Raw genomic sequence first — 15,251 nt, forward strand, 5'->3', positions numbered from 1 at the left:
ATTTTTAACCCAAAAGTTTTCAACAAATTTGATCAAACCCTATTATTTTTCCTTGGAATAGTGTGCTGTGTAATGTTGGCATTATGGCCTGACTATGCCCTGGATAATGTGGCCTGGTATCACCTTTTTTAGGCCTGGTGTGGATTTTGGGGGAACCCTCACACCATGTTTTTTTTAAATGACTGGCCCCTTTGTTTACATTCTACTGTCAGTTGGGAACAGGGCCGTCTTTAATATTGATTGGACCCTGGGCAAAAATTTTCTTGCCCCCCCCCCCCCCATGCAATTTTACTCTCCACCTGCTCTGAGACATACAATAAATAGCAGCTAGACTTAAAATCAGTTTAATGATACAGATAAGGCAGCAATTGGTTGGCAACGGTTACAGCATATCATTAATGCTTACTGACTGGTTGCTAGAGTTTACAGCACACATTATGGCTCACTGATTAGTTGCTAGAAGTTACAGCAAATGATTTCTGCTTGTTAATTGGTTGCTAGAAAGTACTGCACAGTACTACTGCTCACTGATTGGTTGCTAGAGGTTACAGTACATCATCTCATTGCAGGGGAGCATGATAAACATATGAATGGCGCCTTTATTTACATATCAATGCCACTGGCCACAGCTATTTACTTAGTAATGTGGCCGCTATTTACATATGAATGCTGGTTATTTCCATGTAAACACAGGGTCTGCAGGTGAGTCATCTGTACACAACAATAGGGAAGAGCTGGCCAGCATTAGTACCAGCACTTCAAACTGAGATATTGGGACACATCACAGGACTAAAACTTCAAGGGACAAGGGAATTTAAACTGGGATATTTGGCAAGTATGAGGCTGCTGCTTTGGGCCCCACAACAATGACAGGGTCCAGGGCAGCTGCCCCTTTTGCCCTGCCTTAAAGACGGCCCTGGTTGGGAATCCCTGGTTGGCAGTCAGGTTAGGATGCCAGTGGGTGCCGTCTCCTTAAAGCGGAATGTCACTCTAAAAAGAAAGTTCCACTTTATATTCTCCTGTCCTCTACTCTACTACATTTAACACATTTTTTGGGGGAGCAGGTGTCTATTTTTGATAGGTACCTCCTCCCACTTCCACTTGGATCACCATATGCCCCCCTCTCTTTGCCTTCTGGGACACTTCACTGGTTCCAGAAGGCTGTGGGACCATTCACAAAGTGCAGTGTGGTTCACGCATACATCGTGGAAAGCTGGCTGTGAAGCCGCAAGGAGTATACAATCAGTAAAGCTGATTCTGGAGATCCAAAGACCGGAAAAGAACAAGCTTGGGTGAGGACGGCACTGGATCCCTGGACAGATAAGTGTCCTTTAATAAAAGTCAGCAGCTACAGTATTTGTGGATGTAAACCCAATGTCATCCTTTCTAAACTACTGCCATAGGGGTTATCTATAAGGATATACATGCCTCCTGCATGTATCCCTACCTGTCAAATGTCTCCCTCTGTCTGTTATGAGACCTGAAATACTGCAGATTCTGTGGGTGGGTCTCTTTGTCTGGAGCTCAGTGGACGGAGTCCCGATGTCAGTAGACTCCCTGCCCACCTCTACACTCCCCTTGTCAATATGCATTTTCTCCTGTGTATTTCTTACACTGAACTTCTGCTATGATCTCTAAAATCCAGTGAAAAGACAGGAAAGTCCCCTCATGACTTCAGCATGCCCAATTATCCTGGCAGAGCAGCAGAAGAAAGGAGTGGGAGGGAATTAAAAAATAATTCATGTCTCCTAGGCTAGTGCACGAGATATGTAAATCACCTGTCACTCACAGCAAGGGGGAGGATTTGACAAAGTTTTTCTCTGTTTGTCAAGATTTATCTCACTGAACAAAAAAAGAGAATTGCTCAGAGCTGGATTAACTCTTTGTGGCAAGACTGGGCTCAAATGATAGCAAATCTTATGCTCTACATTATGACATAAAAAAAATAAAAATAAAAAATTCGGGTTTACATCCACTTTAATTTTTATTTCTAGAGTGAAGATCCTATTTAACAATCAGCATTCGTTAGCTGAAAAAGCCCCTAGTCTCCTTCGCCGTCAAAAAAAATGCATGTACCATGAAAAAAACCTGTGATGTTTTACTACAAAACTACATTTAAAATCAGATCATGTCATAGCTGCCTTAGGTTGAATTTAGCCTAAATCATAACACTAAACCAGTCAGAACATCAATGAAAAAACACAAATAAAGCAAGCCCAGTAAAGTGCTGTATTTTAAAATATACATATTTTTGTTTATTTACAAATACATTTAAATATAAGTAGATGCAATTTTTGAATAACTTGTTTTATGAATGTAATCTATAGTAACTACTGCATTAAGAATCACAATATAAATGGTATATCACATATTTATCAATAGAGGGCGCTTTAGGCTTACATATTGAAATTGTATTTTGGAACAGTAACCATCATATCTTAGAGTTATTTGAAAAATGATCTGTAGCATTGTATCTTTGAACCGTTTACGATGCTAATGTTACAGGTTAAGAAATGGAATGCCTGTATAGATAGATAAATATGATTTTACACATTATTTAATGTTCTGTACATTTTTTGTAATTCAGATATTATATTCTGTAAGTGCCTACAGTGCACTGGGTCAGTTCTTTTGTGTTGTTCAGATTTAAAGATTAACAATATGACTGGCCTTGTCAAGGTTTACTATTATCTTTTTTTCCAAGCTTTTAGCTGAATCAGTTGCTGCCAAGTATATGTAACAATGCTTACCAGAATAATAGCCAGCAGCTCTATCATAAAATATGTATATCTAAAAACTTCTGCGCTCTATGGAAAGAATGGAGAATAACTAGTAGAAAAAAGCAGCAATCACTAAATGAGTTGTCTCTCACTACTGAAAAATAAAAATAAAAGTTGTGATGCGCTAATTTCAAACCATAAAATAATCGTAGTAAACCACAAATGTACAATTAAAAAATACAAAGTGCAACTGTGCATAAATTAATCAAATAATGCTTCTGTGCATACATAAAAGTGATAGCTAGTGCATAAACCATAGGGTGACTCTATGTGCAGACAAACGCAAATTTGTCATAAAGACCAAAATACATACATATATACAGTGTGTGAACTTGTTGCAAAATGTATATAGTGAAGCAAAGACAAGTTTAGAGTATACGTTTAAGTGATAACTGGTGCAAAGACCATAAAGTGACTAAATGTGCAAAAAAACGCAAATTTGTCATATAATGTGCAAAAAAACGCAAATTTGTCATATAAAATTTAAAAAACATATATAAAGAGTGGATATACTTAAAAATGTATAAAATACAGGTACTAAATAACAAACAAATATAAAATGTTCAATTCAAGTGACCAGCGTGATTGGAGATAAAATGTCCCATACACAGACAGATCATGCAATTCGGTAAATGCACTAAGTGAAATGTGCAACGTGCTGGGCAATCAATCCATCCGTGATGATCCGTGCAATAGAGTGCAAATAATATGCAATTACCTCACTGCTGTGAGTAAACAGCAATATAAATGATGATCACCAGGATGATTGCTGAAAACGGCAGGGTAACACAATCTTTGGGAGACTTCTCTAACTTCCTCGTGAATGGCAGGTAAACTCAAAGGAATAGATTAAAGGAGACCGCCATAGTGTAGTATTTAAAACATCTGAGTTTTATTAAACAAGTTTTAAAACTACTCACAAACGAAGCTGGTATAAACACATCAGACAGACAGCATTAGAGTAAAACCGGATATGGACGTCACTTCCGGGTTCCACGGAACCCGGAAGTGACGTCCATATCCGGTTTTACTCTAATGCTGTCTGTCTGATGTGTTTATACCAGCTTCGTTTGTGAGTAGTTTTAAAACTTGTTTAATAAAACTCAGATGTTTTAAATACTACACTATGGCGGTCTCCTTTAATCTATTCCTTTGAGTTTACCTGCCATTCACGAGGAAGTTAGAGAAGTCTCCCAAAGATTGTGTTACCCTGCCGTTTTCAGCAATCATCCTGGTGATCATCATTTATATTGCTGTTTACTCACAGCAGTGAGGTAATTGCATATTATTTGCACTCTATTGCACGGATCATCACGGATGGATTGATTGCCCAGCACGTTGCACATTTCACTTAGTGCATTTACCGAATTGCATGATCTGTCTGTGTATGGGACATTTTATCTCCAATCACGCTGGTCACTTGAATTGAACATTTTATATTTGTTTGTTATTTAGTACCTGTATTTTATACATTTTTAAGTATATCCACTCTTTATATATGTTTTTTAAATTTTATATGACAAATTTGCGTTTTTTTGCACATTATATGACAAATTTGCGTTTTTTTGCACATTTAGTCACTTTATGGTCTTTGCACCAGTTATCACTTAAACGTATACTCTAAACTTGTCTTTGCTTCACTATATACATTTTGCAACAAGTTCACACACTGTATATATGTATGTATTTTGGTCTTTATGACAAATTTGCGTTTGTCTGCACATAGAGTCACCCTATGGTTTATGCACTAGCTATCACTTTTATGTATGCACAGAAGCATTATTTGATTAATTTATGCACAGTTGCACTTTGTATTTTTTAATTGTACATTTGTGGTTTACTACGATTATTTTATGGTTTGAAATTAGCGCATCACAACTTTTATTTTTATCTATCATAAAATAAATGTACAGAAATGTCAATGTCACTGCCTTCTATGCAAAAGCATTGTTATACCATTCGTTCCTAAAACAGCTGAAATTCACCATGACAAAGTTGTGCGGGTGGATTTAAAGAGTAAGTTCACCTTTGAGGAAAAAAGAATAAATGCACATAATTTTGCAGGCAAAAAAAATGTGCTGTAGCACTATCCCCCCTAGGAGCCGCTGTGGAATTAATCAATTCTTTCCCCAAAACAGTGCACAGACGCCAGGCATATGGCAACAGTCCATTCACTCCAGCTCATTGAACAGCCTAGGGCAGGGGTATTGAATTAAAATTCACAGAGATCTGGTCATGCACATGTCTGACTGCAGAGGAATGCTGTGCACTTTAGCATAAGCGCAGTGGTGTTGTTAATTCTTAATAGCACTCCCACACATCAGCACCTGTGGTGCATTTTCATGTGCGCTAAACCGCATGTTGCAGCACCATGCGACTTGGTGTAGTGGAATTTTGAAAAAATTGGGCCAGGGACTTCTCCGTGTTTCTTGTGGGTATTGCAGCCCATTAAAATGAATATGCTGACCTACTCATGAACCCACAATGTGTGCACCAAATGCACATGTACAGATCTGAACCCAGTCATACATCAGTACCCTCAGTCCCCAGTTCTCAGTCCCCTCCCCATTCACATCAAGATCTCTTCTTGATCACAGCTCCCCCCTTTACACCCCCCCAAACCTCTTTCACAGTAGTGTTCTCGCACTTCCTTGACATCAACCCCTCACCAACAGTACTGTCCTCTGTCCTCCTTCCCTGCAGAGTACTCTGCCCCTTTTTACATCATTCTCCACATTACTGCCTAAGTCCCCCATTACAGTCCTCAGCCCCCCACAATGCAGTCCTTAGCCTTCACATTACTGTCCTCAGCCCCCCATTACAGTCCTCAGTCCTCCCCCATGTTACTGTCCTCAGATCCCCAACATTACAGTCCTCATCCCTTCCCCTACACATTGCTGCCTCAGCCCCCCTACATTACAGTTCTCAGTCCCCTTGACATTACTGTTATCAGCCCCCTCAACATTACTGTCCTCAGTTCCCCCCCACATGACAATCCCCAGCTCCCCCCACGTGTCAGTACTTAGCCCACCCACATTACTGTTCTCAGCCCCCCACTTTACACTTCTCAGCCCCCCATTACTGCCCTCTGCCCCCCCCCCACATTACAGTCCCTTGCCATCCACATTACTGTTCTCAGACCACCCCATATTACTGTTCTCCGTCTTCCCCACATTAGAGTTCTCAATCCCCCTACATTACTGTCCTTATCCTTCCACATTACAGTTCTCAGCCCCCTACATCACAGTCTTTAGCCCTCTACATCACAGTCCCCAGCCTCCCTCATCACAGTCCTCAGCCACCCCACTATAATGTCCTTAGCCCCCCAAACATCTTGGATAACTAAACACAAATCTTCTGTGGATGTAGGCTGCCTTAAATCCTTCTGTCTCTTCATGTAATCCCAGAAAGACTCGATGATGCGGACCTTTTTGGAGGCCATATTATCACTTCCAGGACTCCTTGTTCTTCTTTATGCTAAAGAAATTTCCTAATGACATTGGCTGTATATTTGGGGTCATTGTCCTGCTGCAGAATACATTTGGGGTAAATCACACGCCTCCCTGATGTCATGGCATGATGGATAATTATATTTTTCAGCATTGAGGACATCATTAATCCTGACCAAATCTTCAACTTAATTTGCATGAATGCAACCATAAAATTGCAAGGAACCTCCACCATGCTTCACTGTTGCCTGCAGACACTCATTATTATACTGCTCTCCAGCCCCTCACAAACAAACTACCTCCTGCTACAGACAAGTATTCCAAATTCTGACCAGAGCACCTGCTGCCATTTGTCTGTTATGTTATGTTTTTGTGCATAGTTGAGTTGCTTAGCCTTGTTTCCACACCCTATACACAAAAACATAGCAACTTGGGTACAGAAAATTGGGTTTGGGTTTACAAGAAGATAAAGAAGGATTTGAGGCAGCCTACATCCACAGAAGACCTATGCTTAGTTCTCCAAGATGTTTGAAACAACCTACCTGCCAAGTTCCTTCAAAAACTGTGTGCAAGTATACCTAGAAGAATTGATGTTGTTTTGAAGGCAAAGGGTGGTCATATCAAATACTGATTTGATTTGGATTTCTTTTCTGTTCATGTCATTTCCATTTTATCAATTCATTAAAAATAAACAATTAACACGTAGGCATAGTACTGTACACCTTAGCAGTACTTTCTAATACTGAGGGCACATTTAGACTTATGTTTGGGAAGGGGGGTGGAAGTATAATTAAGAAAGTGAGCAGCATTCCCCATGTTACTGTCCTCAGATCCCCAACATTACAGTCCTCATCCCTTCCCCTACACATTGCTGCCTCAGCCCCCCTACATTACAATTCTAAAAAAACGTCCCCCCTCTAAGGTGCCTCAGCCTCCTCAAAAACTCCAAATTTCTTTTTTTGTTTCTGTGAATTTACTTTCTGTTAGAGGGTGAATACATTGGTTCTCCATGGTCCCACTGAATGTAGAAATGTAGCCAACCTCTCTTGCTCTCTCCCGAGATGGAGTATGGACTGTGGGGTTTGTAGTGTGCATTGAGAAGCACACATGACTGCAACTAATGTACACTGCTTGTTCCAAGCAAACGGAAGTGAGGGGAAAAGAGAGGTAAGCAAGCTCACAGAAGACCTAACAAGAGGGCAGAAAAACACAGTAAGAAACATTTTAATGAAAAATAGAATACAGAGCCATTAAGCAGTGGATATGCATGAAATACGAATATTTTTTAATGGCACTTTACATATTAATTTCTACTTTAAAGTGTATGTAATGCTAATGATGAACTTCTCTTATTTGCACCATTTTGGTCGGTTACATCTACCGTCAAAGCATTTTGTTATATATGTTCCTTAGTGCAAAAAATACCTGTTGATCTTAACTAGAAATTTTGGGAGCTGTTTACTTCCGGTGCCTTTTCTTTATGATGTAATACTATTAGTTACATTGGTCCCAGTTATCTCTAAACTCCTTCTATGAAAGTTATGAAGAAGAAGTAGAGGTTTCTGTAGTCCTGCTATATGCAGGTGCTGGCGTTCCTTCAGCCTGAAGTTGGCACTGTTCTGATGGAAAGGAGTTTATTAAAGGGGTAGTAAATCTCAACCCCCCACCCCCAAAATCTTTTCCCTGAAAGTTAATGTCATAATGTGCTAGTATGCATCACATACTATATAATGTATATACAGTATCTCACAAAAGTTAATACACCCCTCACATTTTTGTAAATATTTTATTATATCTTTTCATGTAACAACACTGAAGAAATGACACGTTGCTACAATGTAAAGTAGTGAGTGTACAGCTTGTATAACAGTGTAAATTTGCTGTCCCCTCAAAAAAACACAACACACAGCCATTAATGTCTAAACCACTGGCAACAAAAGTGAGTAAACCCCTAAGTGAAGATGTCCAAATTGGACTCAATTAGCCTTTTTCCCCTCCCTGGTGTCATATGACTCTTTAGTGTTACAAGGTCTCAGGTGTGAATGGGGAGATGTGTTATATTTGGTGTTATCGCTTGCTCTCTCATACTGGTCACTGGAAGTTCAACATGAAAACTCATGGCAAAGAACTTTCTGAGGATCTGAAAAAAAAGAATTGTTGCTCTACATAAAGATGGCCTAGGCTATAAGAAGATTGCCAAGATCCTGAAACGGAGGTGCAGTACGGTGGCCAAGACCATACAGCGATTTTACAGGATAGGTTCCACTCAGAACAGGCCTCGCCATGGTCAACCCTGGTTGAAGGGGTGGGGGTCATCTTGTCAGTGCTCAGACCATACACTGCACATTGCATCAACATGGTCTGCATGACTGTCCTCCCAGAAGGAAGTCTCTTCTAAAGATGATGCAAAAGAATGCCCACAAACAGTTTCCTGAAGACAAGCAGACTAAGCCCCTGTACACACGGTCAGAGATTCTGCCAACCAAATCCGTCGGATTTTGTCCGTCAGATTTAGTCTGACGGATTGTGTCCGAAACTGTTGCATACACACGGTCGGACTAAGTTGTCGAAAAATCCGATCTTTCAGAACGTGATGACGTAATTTCGTTACGATGGGACTAGATTCAGGCTAGTAGCCAATAGCTTTGATGTAGCAATTTGATCTGAGCATGCGTGGCACTTGGTCCGATCAAAATTCTCTACACATGATCGGATTACGTCCGACCGGCCCAGTTGGTCGGGAAATATTTCCAACATGTTGGAAAATTGGGTCGGACGGAGATTCGGACGGAATCAGTCCGATGCATACCACACACAGTCGGATTATCTGACGACACGGTCCAATAAGACGCATTCCGACGGATTCTCCGACCGTGTGTACGCGGCATAAGGACGTGGATTACTTGAGCCATGTCCTGTGGTCTAATGAGACCAAGATAAACTTTCAGATAATGTCAAGCGTGTGTGGCAGCAACCAGGTGAGGAGTACAAAGACAAGTGTGTCTTGCCTACAGTCAAGCATGGTGGTGGGAGTGTCATGGTCTGGGGCTGCATGAGTGTTGCTGGCAACCATGAATGCCAACATGTACTGTGACATACTGAAGCAGAGCATGATTGATCCCCTCCCTTCGGAGACTGGGCCACAGGGCAGTAATCCAACATGATAACTATCCCAAGCACACCTCGAAGATAAGCAATGCCATGCTAAAGAAAGTGAGGGTAAAGGTGATGGACTGGCCAAGCATATCTCCAGACCTAAATCCTATTGAGCATCTGCAGGGCATCCTCAAACGGAAGGTGGAGGAGTACAAGGTCTCTAACATACACCAGCTCTGTGATGTTGTCATGGAGGAGTGGAAGAGGACTCCAGTGCCAACCTGTGAAGCTCTGGTGAACTCCATAAATCAAGAGGGTTAAGGCAGTGCTGGAAAATACCAGTGGCCACACAAAATATTGCCACTTAGGTCCCAGTTTGGACATTTTCACTTAGGGGTGTACTCACTTTTGTTGCTCACAATTAGACATTAATGGCTGCGTGTTGAGTTATTTTGAGGGGACCGCAAATTTACACTGTTATACAAGCTGTACACTCACTACTTTGCATTGTAGAAAAGTGTAATTTCTTCAGTGTTGTCACATGAAAAGCTATAATAAAATGTATACAAAAATATGAGGGGGGTACTCACTTTTGTGAGATACTGTATATCTGCTATGCATCTTCACTCTCTTATTAATTTATACCATGATAAGACGGGTTTAAATGTCGATCAATTTTAATAAGTAAAGCAAAAAAGTTTCAGATAAATAATAGATGTGTAATCTGGTCAAAAACAAAAGCAAACATTTCACCAATTTCTGCTCAGAAAATGTATAATATAATGAAGTATATAATGAGAAAACAAAAACAGTTTCATTGATGATGATCATGATTAATAATATACTTATAAAAACATTGCCTAACAAACCCTATCAACTGAATACACAAAAGCATTCCTACTGATAATTTGTAAACGTTTCTATAAGTGCTTGCTAAATTTACTTGAGTCATTTACACGACTAATATGAGACAAACAATCTAGAAAATGACTAAAAGCTGAACTATAATATCTAGAATAATATCTAGAAAATTCCACTTAATGAAGCTGTTTTTTAATTTTTCCAAAAAAAGTTATCTCAATGGTAATTGTTTACCTGTTATTGGACTAGGTGTCTGTGCAGGGATCGATTCCTGCCAAGCTGCCTGGCTGCAGAGTGTTATTCTAAGTATTGGTCTTAGGAAAGAAAATACACTGGCCAAGTTCCACCCACTCAGCATCATCCACTAAATGGTGTGTAGCTCTAATGTTGCTATGGATGAGAGATGGGCGATGTGCCAGTGATTGCACTATCCTACCCCACAGGGGCATCTCCATACAGTGGCCACAGTTATTCCCTTTTCAATAAATGCCCTGTCAGAAAGGAAAACTTCAAGTGATTCAAAAACAAGGCCTTAAATTTTGAAGGTAATTAGTAAATATCACAGTAAATATAAATTTTTGTGAACATACTGCATATTGCCTGATTCACTAAGGTGTGCACTTTAAATGTTGCCTTGTTCCTACATGTAAACTTTTTTCCAGTGAATGTATATATATATATGCACACTATATTACCAAAAGTATTGGGATGCCTACCTTTACACGTGTATTAATTTTAATGGCATCCCAGTCTTAGCTTGTAGGTTTCAATATTGAGTCGGCCCACCCTTTGCAGCTATAACAGCTTCAACTCTTGGAAGAATGGGAAGAATGGTCAAACATTCCCATAGACACACTCCTAAAGCTTGTGGACAGCTTTCCCAGAAGAGTTGAAGCTGTTATAGTTACAATGGGTGGGTCAACTCAAAATTGAAATTGAAAATTGAAATGCAACAAGCAGACAAGCAACACTTCTCCAGGTGATAGTAATCCTATCCTTGGTAATCAGGTGCTGGTCCAGTCCAACTAAATATTGAACCCTATAGACTAGGTTGGCTTCCCAATACTTTTGGTAATATAGTGTGTCAGGAGCCATGGTGAGCACAGGTACCCTTTCATACCCACCAAATTAGGCACAGTAATAAAAAGTAGAATGCAATTTGATAATGACAAAAGGATTTAGACGGTGAAAAATTGCTTGCGTGACATGACCTAAAACAGAAATACACTGCATCTGAACTCAACAAACCAAACATTACATTTTGAGTTTTAATATTCAAAGCAAATAACCCATCAATCCATGTCTCCATGATTTATTATGCTAAGAAATCACTTTACGGCTACATGTGGTGGGAAAATGCATAAAAAAAAGTTTTCCAGCGGCCAAAATGTTCCTAGCTGCATCAATGAAAAGGCAATAATCAGGCTTCAAAAACACTCCTTTTCAATCTGTTTCTTTACTTGCATGCTTTCTGGCATTTAGGTGTTCAATAGTGTGTGCAAACTGGGACATTTCGTACAAGAAAGACTTTGATTCAAACTATAATGGTACAGGAATTTCTACCAGTGAACACAATTGTGAAAAGGGGTGCAACTGTGCTCAATATTTTTTTTTTTCAGATGCAGACCTGTGAACTTGGTACCCTGGAAAGCCTTGTCAATGTTTTTTTTTTTTTAAATACACATGTAAAAGGGAACATTTTGAATGCTTTCAAAGTGTTGTTTCTTTGTATAGTTGGTATTTTTTTTAAAAAGTCCTGCTTCCATGCATAGTTCATAATTATATGTGTTCGAAAGGACAGCCAAATATGTTCAAACGCTGCTTCCTGTTTTGCAGTGTTACGCAAAATATGTGCTCTAGTACATTTTTCACCACATGGCCGGCTGAATAAAAACAACACATTCCCTATGTGGTTGATATATTGATATTTTATCTTTAATACAAGATGTACTCTAAGATTGTTTTTTCCTGTGTGTGATGTTAGGTGAAATGTGATTTCCTGCCAAACGTCACTGCAGAATAGTGACATGGATCCCCCCCACCCCCCTACCATTACTGGATTTCCTTTAGGCATATAGGAAGATGCATTCTAAAAGAGAAACCATTACATTCACGGTCAAATCTGCATATCGGAAAGGAATAGGGGGGAGGGCAGGTTTCCTTTTTGGGGTCTCAAATAACAATGAAACTGCATCAGTTTTGTGTTTAGTTCCACTTCAATCAGTTCCAACCTTGGCTTTCTAAGATTTATTACAGGACCAGCATTTTTTCCTTCAGTTGGAGTTTCTCCATTTCTGTTTTGTGGGGTATATATGTTGATTTATTTAACTGGGTAGTGCAAGGTCCAATAAGTAGGTGCAAAATATGATAACCCATGCACTCACAACAGCCTTACAAGAAAAGGGTCACGCTGAAAAGTCTAATGACTAGAATCAGAGAAAACAGTACATGCTATTACAGTAGGTTGCCATGCAGCCACACTGCTGTACACCACATTGCACATGCAAAGTGGTATTTTGACACTGCATTACGAAAAAGGGTTGTGTCTGATTTTTGGGCCTTTGCCATGCATAATGAGTGGGATGCCTTAACATAATGCAAGTTAGCATAGGTGCTACAACAGACTGTAAAAGGGGCCTATAGTTTCACTTTAGTGACAGCCAAAATGTAGTTAATTTGGAGAGGACAGTGGCTAAGTGGCTAGCACTTCCTCCTGACAGCACTAGGATTGTTGTTTCGAATCCCAACCACTACCTGCGTGGAGTTTGCATGTTCTCCCTGTGCCTGCAAGGGTTTCCTCCATACACCAAAGACATGTTGTTAAATTAATTGGCTCCCGTCTAAATGGACCCTAGTACAGTGTTGGCGAACCTTGGCACCCCAGATGTTTTGGAACTACATTTCCCATGATGCTCATGCACTCTGCAATGTAGTTGAACATCATGGGAAATGTAGTTCAAAAACATCTGGGTTGCCAAGGTTCACCATCACTGCCCTAGTATGTGTATGTATGAATATGAGTTAGGGACCTTAGATTGTAGACAGGGACTGATGATGTGAATGTATATATAAAACATGCTGTGGAAATTATTGACACTATAAAAAATATTTGTAATAAATAAATATCTATCTATATATATATATATATATATATATATATATTGCATTTCCTCAATATCAGAAAATTGCCAAAAATGTGGTAAGTGTACCAGTGGCTTCAAAAGAATATATTGTATTGCTTTGTTTCAGTAGTCAGGACAGAAAATCAGATAATGTATCATGTTTATGTTATTAAGATTGTACTATAAGGTACTGTGAACTGACATACTGCATGCTTATTTTGTTCAGTTGTGCAAATGTACTATAAACTATAGCTATGAATAGTATGTTTTATTCAATAGAACATATATAATAAAAAGCTACGCCTGTTTCTGGTATTGTCCTTTGTCATACTTTGATAATATCCCATATGAAATTATATAATGTTTGAGAAGGAGATGATTTTGTAGAATTACAGGTGCTGTGCATTAATTAATAGGAACCAATCAATGATTGCCTTCAAAGCTTTTAAAAAAAAACACATGTGCTGCGGAAATATGGGGGCTGCCATTGCTGTCCCCTTCATCTGAAAATACTAGTTCCTTGGCTATCATAATGATCCATTATCAATTATCAATGCTTTCAATACTTTTCTCTGACTTTCCTGATGTGCTTATTTTATCCCAGAACCAGAGCTAGAGTGAGCCAGGCAGCTAGCATTTTCAGAAGAACCTTAGAAATTTTTGTTCTGTAGGCTTTTGCCCTTCATATATTTTAGTAAAAACAAAATGACCTCATTAAATAAGGGAGTATACTAGCAATAGAATGTACAAAGTGCAAGGGGTCTCAGCAACCAATCAGAACACTTATCTTAACAGATCTGATTACGGTAAACTGAAATTTGACACGCTGCTATGGCTAACTGTACTTTGTACTTTGTTGTTTCTGCACATTTTTTATAAGCTTGAATGGCTTTATGATTATTATTAAAATGACGCTGCATGCTTTAGATTTTAACTATACAATCTATTTATAATAGGAAGCCATAGAATGGTTGCCCTTGTCTTATTATCTAAATGTAGTCAGAAACCTGCAATGACTTTTAGCTAATGAAATGCCATCTGCGTCTTGCAAATGCAGAATTGATGCACTACTTATAAAAGCTAACACAGTGGAAAGCACTTACCCTCGAACCCTTGACTCAGGTCTGTCACTCATCCCTCCTTAGGATAGAATGATATGTTCTAATAGCCCACACTAGAAGAACATGAGGAGTCAGATTTCAGCAAGTTGTCTGATTGGGTTTTGCAGGGGTAGGGGTGGACATGGACAGTGCTATGTGCTCCAGGTATGATGTAACTGATCTACTGATGCCAAATAATATCAGAGCATAGGAATACATTTAGATTTGCGTGCTCATTTCTAAAGCATATTATTAGAATGAAAAATTGCATTCAAAAATGCATTCAATAAAAAAAGAAACACCAAAAATATTGAGCTAGTTGTATTGCATTGACATACTCAGATGTTTGGTATTTCTGAATTGTGCACTATTTAGTAAAATGCTTATTAATGGGATTTTCATGTGGTTGAACCACTAAAATAGACACTATGGGGGTTATTTACTAAAGGAAAATGCACTTTGCACTGCAAATACACTTGAAAGTGCGCTGAAAGTGCACTTGGAAAAAAAAGTCGCTGCAGAGCCAAGGGGGACATGCAAGGAAAATAAAAAACAGCATTTTAGCTTGCACATGATTGGATGATAAAATCAGCAGAGCTTGCCCTCATTTCAGATCTACCCCTTAGATTTAGAGTGAATGCACTTCCAGGTGCACTTGCAGTGCAAAGTGGATTTGCCTTTCGTAATCATAAATAACCCCCCATGTCTAATTACAATGCACCTAATTATAGTATTATGTTTTTTTTTTTAACAGTTGGCTACATGTTTATATATTAACCATTTCCCCCCGGTCTATAGCAAAATGACAGCCTGGTGGTGGTTCAGTTATCCTGACTGGGCATC

General features: G+C 39.2%; 1 protein-coding gene across 1 annotated transcript in view; it reads right to left on the minus strand.

Moving 5' to 3' along the window:
* AQP4 (aquaporin 4) overlaps positions 1-14,505 on the minus strand; it is a 57,150-nt gene extending 42,645 nt beyond the window's left edge. The window contains exon 1 of the mRNA XM_077492604.1: positions 14,412-14,505. Coding sequence (XP_077348730.1) covers positions 14,412-14,443 — 32 coding nt within the window. The 5' untranslated portion in view covers positions 14,444-14,505. The remainder of the gene's footprint in view (positions 1-14,411) is intronic.
* Positions 14,506-15,251: the final 746 nt, after the last annotated feature.

Source organism: Lithobates pipiens, unplaced genomic scaffold, assembly GCF_037356315.1.
Source record: "Lithobates pipiens isolate NorthernLeopardFrog02 unplaced genomic scaffold, aLitPip1_a1.2 Scaffold_19, whole genome shotgun sequence".
NCBI classification, from domain to species: Eukaryota; Metazoa; Chordata; class Amphibia; order Anura; family Ranidae; genus Lithobates; species Lithobates pipiens.